An 8,608-nucleotide genomic window follows, 5' to 3' on the forward strand; every position below is an offset into this window, starting at 1 on the left:
CGTTGTTGGGTGGTGCGTTTGGTCCTTAAATACGTCCTCGACGGAAGTCCCTCTACTTGTTTGTGGCGCCCTTCGACACTCTCAGCGAATTTCAAGCTGCTTCTGGTGGAAAAGAAACGGTGACGAAATATTTGCACTGTGACGACGTTCCAATAAACTTTTCCAACTCGGTTCGTCACTATTCACACGGAGGAAAATTCGGCCGGGATGCCCCCGGGGGTAGTTGCAGAGCAAGTGCGTAAGCCCTAACCACAATCAAAAGCAAACACACACAGTCCAAGTTTTATTAAATTTTACGGACGATCACCTCTGGCAACGATTTGTAAATATTAGCTGGAGGAGGGTTGGAAGGGGAGAAATGATTGCCTGTTATTTAATAAATTATTTTCCGATAAAAGTGGGAAGAGCATTGGGCATGAAATGATATCACTGACTTGAAAAATTACACATTAAAAAAAGTTGAAAGGTTTATGAAGCAAGTATGTAGCAAAATGATTTGCATATGCTGCAAATCGTGTTTTTTGAATGGTTTTTTTTTCAGTAATAAGTTTTTTGTTTCCCTGCTTTAGGCTGGCGTAGGTATGTTTGGTCAACTCAAAAACCAAAACGGTGTCAAAAAGTATAACTTTTCGAAACAAGTGCTGAAATGTTGAACTTTTCAGCGGTAAAATGAGTGCTATAATAAAAAACGATACTTTAAACCACCTGAGTGATTGATGCCTTCCTCCTAAAATCAATTTAAAACGCTTTCTGCTTGTATTAAAAAATGCGCCTGAATACATGCAAACAAAATGCTATAAAAGCGTTACTTACGTTTCTGCCATAAAAACCATTACATGAAGAAAGCTTGGGCTAACGAGGCCGATTCCATAACGTTTAGTGCTGCCTCAGCCGGATCTTTTACAATATTCGCCCTTTTTTGTATCTGTCAAAACTATATTTTAGCACAATTGCTTATAACTTTTGAAAACGTTGTCAGATCTTCAATTTTTTGGACTCGTTGGAAAGGTTTTTTACCTTATCTATCTAACGATGGGTCGTATGATAAATCCGGACAACTTTTTCATCAAAATTTTGAGATCCAGGATCCAGCCTCAAAAAAGTGTATAAAAACACCATAACTTTTGATAGGGTTGACAGAACATCAACATTTTTGATGCAATGGAAAGGTCTTGTTCGGGCCGGCACGTTGGCCCCACGGAAAAAGGCGGAATGTTCACGGGTGGACTGTATTTTAGAATCCGATGGCCGTGGGTGTGATGAAGAAGTAAAGCACTCGGGTTTTCTTTAACACTAATTAACACTAACTTTATTTAACTAAAGAAACTTTCAACGCGTGTTAACACTACCGAGGGTGAAAAGGGAATGGTACCGCAAAATGGCGGTTTTTTCTCTCGTCGTCGTCGTCGCTCGTCGTTCGTGTCTCGTTCGTTCTCGTTCGGTCACCGTCGTGGCAACGTCGCGCCGTTGCGCGCGAAAAACGTTTCGCAGGGTTGCGCTCGATCGCAGCAAGCTGGTTGCGGCAAGCGAGCAGGGCTGTCATTTTTACGCAGCCAGTCTAGCCGCCAACATCCTCCCCCCGGGCTGGGACGAAGACGCAGCAGTTTTTTCCGGTTCGTTGTCCAGGATCGGCAAGACGGACAGCTTTGAAGTCGGTCGTCGGATGACGGTTCCACCGACCTTCACATCCGCAGTGCGCACAAGACCGTCCGGTCCAGGGTAAGTTTGCGTCACGATTCCCATTTTCCACTCAAGCGGCGGCGCGTTCTTCTCCTCCAGCAGGACCACCATTTGAGGGCGGACGTTCGGCATCTTCTTCCGGTTCTTTCCTCTTGGCTGGAGGGTCGTCAGGTAGTCCCGTCGCCAAGCTCTCCAGAAGTGCTCTCGCAAGAGCTGCAGGTGCTGCCACTTGGACAGCCGGTTTGTCGGTGTTCCCTCGTACGCCGGTTCCGGGATTGCCGTAAGCGGACGGCCGATCAAAAAGTGTCCCGGCGTCAGGACTTCCGGATCCGCAGGGTCGGTTGACGTTGCGAAAAGCGGCCTTGAGTTGAGCACGGCCTCGACCTCCGCAAGCACGGTCGCGTACTGCTCGAAGGTAAGCTGTGCGTTCTTGAGGATCCTCTTCAGGTGGTACTTCGTGCTCTTTACAGCGGCCTCCCAAAGGCCACCGAAGTTCGGCGCGCCGGGAGGGATGAACGACCAGGTGATCTCCTTGGGCTGGCAGTACATCTGGACCCGGTCGTTGAACGTGCGTTCGTTGAAGAGGACGTACAGCTCGTGAAGTTCAGTCTTGGCCCCCTTGAAGTTTGTGCCGTTATCCGAGTGGATTCGGCGAGGCACGCCGCGTCGGCTGACGAAGCGTTGTAGGGCGGCCAGGAATGCCTCGGTCGTGAGGTCCGAAACAAGTTCGAGGTGGATCGCCTTGGTCACCATGCAAACAAAGACGGCAAAGTATGCCTTGACGATCTGTGGCTTCCGGGTTCCCACCTTCACAGTAATCGGTCCGGCGTAGTCCACGCCGACCTCGTCGAACGGAAGGTTCTCGGTCACACGGCAGGACGGCAGTCTCCCCATCAGCTGGCTCGTACTGCGTGGCTTCGCGCGGAAGCACGTCACGCAGCTTCTCGTCTCGCTCCGAACTGTCGACCGTCCGTCGAGCAGCCAGAACTGTCTCCGCAGGATTGCGAGCAGGGACGATGGCCCCGCGTGCAGGTGTTCTTCATGGTAAGCCTTCACAATCAGGTTGGTGACTCGGTGCTTGGGCAGGATCAGCTGGTGCTTGGCTGCGAACGGCAGCTCGGAGTGCTGCAGTCTTCCTCCAACTCGTAGGAGGCCTTCGTGTAGGAACGGCGTCAACCCTTGGAGACGCCCTGCCGTGTCGTTCTCGGCCACTTGCTGGATCTCTTGAGACAGCACGTCGTGCTGCACCACCTTCACGATCAGCTTCAGGGACGACCGCAGCTCAGGAACAGTGAGATGGCGTAGGCGAGTTCGTTCCGTGGGGTTCTTGATCCGGCAGTTGTTCACGAAACGCAGCACATACACAGCAAAAAATCCGATGGTAAAATCGCATGCAAAAGCATGCACATCACCTTCGTCAAAAAAAACACTTAATATTACACACTGCATGTACAATTTTTGCATACACAAAAAAAAAAAGTTGCAACCGACGGGATTCAAACCCAGCACCAACAGTAAGAACTGGCGCGTTAGCACACTCGGCCATCAGACCGATGAAAAGCTGTAAGGATAAACGCATATATGAGCTTGACATTTGGGTCAAATAGGTTTCCCATACTGATGGGCTACATATTTCAGGGCGTAAAATTACATAAAATTGCATAAAATAATGCAATATATATTTTACACCCAGGACTTTTACACGCAGCTGGATTACTACTTTTTTAGCTGTGTACGCCATTATTCGCTGCAGCTTCCGAAATGAGCTGCAGTCCTCGAAGATCGGGAAGTCGGTCGTGTTGCAGGCCAGCAAGGTAACTAGCTTCACTGTTCTCAACTCTGGCAACTCACTGTCCGGTATCTCGATTGTAGGTTCCTCCTGGTACACGACGGATTCAAGAAACTCTGGTCCTTCCCACCACTTACCGCATTTCATCAGGGCGGCTGGAAACATGCCGCGAGAGATCAGGTCGGCCGGGTTGTCCTTGGAGCGAATGTATTTGAAAATAAAGCCGCCGGTCTCTTTCCGGATCTCCGCGACGCGGTTGCGCACGAACGTTTGTAGTTGGTCCAGCGGTTTCTTGATCCACGCAAGCACGACTTGGCTGTCGCACCAAAGCACCACGTTTCGGAACGGGAGATTCAGCGCCGCGATGACCTTCACCAGCAACCTCGAGAGCAGTCGAAGGGCAAGCAGTTCCAGTCGGTGGATGTCCAGTGGCTTGGTTGGCGCCTCCTTCGATTTGCTGCAAAGCAGCCGCATCTTGCACTTGCCGTTCGGGAGCAGACTGCGAACGTAGGTCACCGCACCGTAGGCGACCTTGGAGGCGTCGCTGAATCCGTGAAGCTCCAGGCCCGGGTTGCCAGGCCCGATCACGTACCGAGGGATACGGATGTCGCGCACGTCGGGGAGTGCGCACTGGAATTGGTGCCACGTGTCCATCATCCCGCCTTCCAGCAAAACGTCCCAGGATAGACCAGCGAGCCAAACTCGCTGCATCAGGATCTTGGCCTTGATGATGACTGGCGACAGGAGTCCCAGCACGTCGTAGAATTTGCCGATCTCCGATAGGACACGGCGCTTGGTGGCATCTGCTTCAGCTTGGGTGACGGTGAAACGAAACTCGTCGTCTCCTGGACTCCAGTAGAGTCCCAGGGCCTTGACCACACCGCCGATCAATCCGTCCAGGTCGATCAGCTTCTCTCGATCGCTTTCAGGTATGCGTTCCATCACCGTAGGTTCGTTGGAGGTCCACTTGTGGATAGGAAATCCACCGCGACTGAGCAGGCCTTGCAGCTGCGTCAGACAGTCGATCGCTTCTTTGGGGGAGCTCGCACCGGACAAGATATCGTCGACGTAGCAGGCCTCGCGCACAATCTTGGCAGCCAGCGGAAAATTTTCACCTTCGTCGTCGCAGAGCTGGACCAGACATCGCGTAGCAAGGAAGGGTGCGGACGCGGTTCCGTAGGTCACCGTGGTGAGTTCCAGGACACGGATGAACTCGGAAGGATCGGCCCGCCAGAAGATTCGTTGGAAGCGAGTGTCGGACGGGGCCACGCGAATCTGGCGGTACATTTTCGAGAGGTCTGCGGTGAAGGCGACAGGGTGCTTTCGAAAGGCGAGGAGGATCGAGAAGAGATCGTTCTGGACAGTGCCTCCGACCTGAAGGGCTTCGTTCAGGGACACGCTCGTGGGGACATCTTTGCAGATGCGTCGAATACGACCCTCAACTTGGTCGTGGAGCTCGAGGGGCGCAGGATAGCGTTATGGGGCATGTAGTAGCAGTTCGTGTTCGGTAAGTCGTCGGCCTCTTCAACCGACTTGCAGTGCCCCAGTGTTTCGTACTCCCTAATGAACTCACCGTATTGCAGCTTCAAAGCAGGATCTCGGGCGAGTCGCCGTTCCAGCGACAGGAAGCGCCGAAGAGCGAGGCTGCGGTTGTCGTCGAGCTTGGCGACGACTGGACGAAATGGCAAGCGTACCTCGTACCTGCCGGTTGGATCTCGCTTGTGGGTGGACGCGAAGAACGCCTCGCATTCTTCTTGCTCGGTGGAGACCGCTGTGGCACTGTCGATGTCCTCGACCTGCCAGAATCTCTGGATCGCTTCGTTGATGTCGTCGAGTGTGGCAGTGTGCGTGTACTGCGGGCTTGGGACGGTGTCTCCAACTTCTCCGGCGATGACCCAGCCGAGGTGAGTCTCGCGCAGCTCCGGTAGATTGCCAGCTAACTCCATCTGTCCCGATTTTAGCAACCGGAAGAACATTGCGACCCCCAGCAGCATGTCGATGCGGTCAGGCTTGTGGAATGCTGGGTCGGCCAGCTGGACGCCGACAGGAATCGGCCACTCGTTGATGTCAACTGGCACAGCTGGAACCATCCCGGTCACTTTCGGCACGATCAGGCACTCGACGTTGACGGAGAAGTTGCTGACTCTGGACTTGAGCTCGACCGTGACAGACTCCTTGGCGTAGGTCTTCACGGCCCCGATGCCGCAGATCGGGACGTTGGCAGCAACTCTTTGTAGCTTTAAGCGATCGGCCATAGTGAGCGTAATAAAGTTCACTTGGGAACCGTTGTCGAGGAGGACGCGACAGGGCACGGATTGGCCCTGGTCGTCGAGCAGGTTAACGACCGCGGTGAGCAGCATCACGGTCTTCACCGTCTGGGTGTGGTTGCAGGTCGCTTGGCTTGACGTCTGCTGAGATGTGCCAGCGGGTTGGACCACTGGTGGCTGGTTCGCTTGTGGGGCCACACTCTGGGGAGTGGCCGGCTTCTGCGCAGGTTCTTGCTGCTCTCGTGGTTCGTGCAGGGTTGTGTGATGTCTCCGTTGGCACTTACCGCAGGTGTACTTGGACGAGCACCGCTTCGTTGAGTGTCCTGGCCGCAGGCAGTTGTAGCACAGGTTCTTCTCCCTCGCCTTGTCCTTTCGCTGAGCCACCGTGTATCCGAGGAACGTTGAGCATCGAAACGTTTGGTGTGCCTCGGCGCAGATCTCGCACCGGAATTCCGGCTGCGACGGTGTTGTGGCCGCGTTGGCTCGCTGAGACGGCTTGTTGGCGGAGGGCTTGGCTGGTTTTCGCTGCTTCGGTACCGACTTGTTCGTGGCCTCCCACCGTTCCAGAACGGAGACCCGGTCCTTCAGGAACTGGATGGCCGCTTCGTATTTCGGGAGTTCCCCACGCTTGATGGTCGCCTCCCACTGCTTGTAGGTTCCTTCGTCCAGCGCGTGTGCCAAGATGTAGACGGCGATCTGCTCGGACACTCCGGAGAACTCCTGGCCCAGGAACTTGAGGTTCTCGACGTGTCCAGTGAAGTTGTCCAGCAGGGATCTCAAGTCCGCGTGGCTCTCCTCTTCCAACTTCTGCACTCCTAGCAGACCGCCGATGTGGAGATCGACCATCCGCCGCTTGTCTTCGAACCGCTCTTCCAGCAGTTCCCAGGCTCGCTCGTAGTTGCCATCCTGGATGGTCTTTTCGTCGATCGAACCTGCAGCTTCTCCGATCAAGGCTTGTTCCAGGTGGTAGAGCTTGATCCTGGCAGGCTCGTTAGACTTGTCCACGACGTCCTTGAACATAACCTTGAACCTGTCCCAGGATTCGTACTTGCCGTCGAATTTTGGGATGATTCTGGGCAGGGGTTGCGAGATGATCACCGGTTGGGGCCTGGCTGGTTGGAGTGCCGTGGATGGACCTACAGCGACAGCGGGTGCGAGGTCATCCGCCCATCGCTCGAGAGTTCTGGAGACCTGATCGTGCAGCTTTCTAAACTCCTTCCTCTTTGCGTCGTGTGGATCTCGAGTCTTGGAGTCCGTCAGGAGGACAATTCGCTGGTGGAGGTTACTGAAGTCGTTGTTGATCCGCTCCAGGTTCTTCAGATGCGATCGGACATCCGAAGCCGTGCGATCAGCTCGTGCCCAACCAGCGAGTTCCGTCTGGAGCTCCTCGAGGGTGTCCATCTCCTGGTTCCGGAGGTGGATGAGGCCGTCCAACTCATCTTCTTCCGTCTGCTTCTTCGCCGGGGTTCGTTGAACTTTCGGCGGCATTTTGCACTTCCACTTCACACTTGTTCGTTGTTTGTTTCTTCTTCTTTTTCACTTTCAACACTCGCGACGGGAAACGAGGCAAGCTGCCTCCGTCGGGTTTTCGCGAATGTTTGGAATCGAGACCTTGTCGTCTCGCACTTGTCACTCGCGGCTACGTGTCTCTCACCGGAGTTGGGTTGCACGGGAACTGTCCGTTTGCACTCTGAGGCCTTTGCCTCCTTCTTTTCACCGGGCTTCTTCACCACATCAACGCCGGATGTCCAAATTCGGGTCGATTGGACCAATGTCCGGGCCGGCACGATGGCCCCACGGAAAAAGGCGGAATGTTCACGGGTGGACTGTATTTTAGAATCCGATGGCCGTGGGTGTGATGAAAAGTAAAGCACTCGGGTTTTCTTTAACACTAATTAACACTAACTTTATTTAACTAAAGAAACTTTCAACGCGTGTTAACACTACCGAGGGTGAAAAGGGAATGGTACCGCAAAATGGCGGTTTTTTCTCTCGTCGTCGTCGTCGCTCGTCGTTCGTGTCTCGTTCGTTCTCGTTCGGTCACCGTCGTGGCAACGTCGCGCCGTTGCGCGCGAAAAACGTTTCGCAGGGTTGCGCTCGATCGCAGCAAGCTGGTTGCGGCAAGCGAGCAGGGCTGTCATTTTTACGCAGCCAGTCTAGCCGCCAACAGGTCTTTTAAATACCTTTCTATAAAATAATGGGTTTTCTTACAAAAATCTACTTTTTCACAATCTTCCGGACTTTAGTCAAAATCGTTTTTTAAGCATAACTTTTGAAGTTCTTCGCTAAACATCACCATAGATAATCGAGTGCAATTATTTTGATCAACATCCAACCACCCACACAGACATTTAATCAAAATTTGATTCTGAGTCGATATGTATACTTGAAGGTGGGTCTAGGAGGTCAAATTAAGTTCGTTATTTGAAGAGATACTAGGAATGATGGGTTTGGAATTCCATCAGATTTTAATCCATTTTAGGTATCGTCATCTAAGGCGAATCGGGACACAAGGGGCGAATTGGGACAGCAGTTTAAGAAATGTTCCAACCTTATATTTTGCTTTTTTGGAGTAGTTTCGGTTAGACAAGATTCAGAGCATCAAAATGTGTTCATTCAATCCCAAATTTGAATATTTTAAGTACTCTAAAACATGTTGTCCCTATTCAGACTGTAGTCGCGATTCGCCCCAGTTGACGGCTATATTAGCCATGGATATCGTTTATTTTAGTTGAACCAAACTTTTAATTGAACTTAATAATTAACAATCTGTCAAACTTGTTAAACAAGTAATTTTTTCATGAAGTCGGTTCAATTTAATTACAAGTTCCACGTATCCCACTTGTTTGTAATACCATTGTGTAAATAAATC

At 52.2% G+C, this 8,608-nt stretch overlaps 2 protein-coding genes across 2 annotated transcripts; both read right to left on the reverse strand.

The window, feature by feature from the left end:
* Positions 1-1,545: 1,545 nt before the first annotated feature.
* On the reverse strand, positions 1,546-4,756 carry LOC119766378. Its single transcript, XM_038250883.1, has 2 exons — positions 3,401-4,756; positions 1,546-3,006 (listed from the first exon to the last, which is right to left on the reverse strand). The coding sequence occupies exons 1-2, from the start codon at positions 4,754-4,756 to the stop codon at positions 1,546-1,548; spliced, it is 2,817 nt and encodes a 938-aa protein (XP_038106811.1).
* Positions 4,757-4,857: 101 nt separating this feature from the next.
* On the reverse strand, positions 4,858-7,224 carry LOC119766379. The gene has a single exon (XM_038250884.1). The coding sequence runs from the start codon at positions 7,222-7,224 to the stop codon at positions 4,858-4,860; it is 2,367 nt and encodes a 788-aa protein (XP_038106812.1).
* Positions 7,225-8,608: the final 1,384 nt, after the last annotated feature.

Source organism: Culex quinquefasciatus, chromosome 2 (assembly GCF_015732765.1).
Source record: "Culex quinquefasciatus strain JHB chromosome 2, VPISU_Cqui_1.0_pri_paternal, whole genome shotgun sequence".
Lineage (NCBI taxonomy): Eukaryota > Metazoa > Arthropoda > Insecta > Diptera > Culicidae > Culex > Culex quinquefasciatus.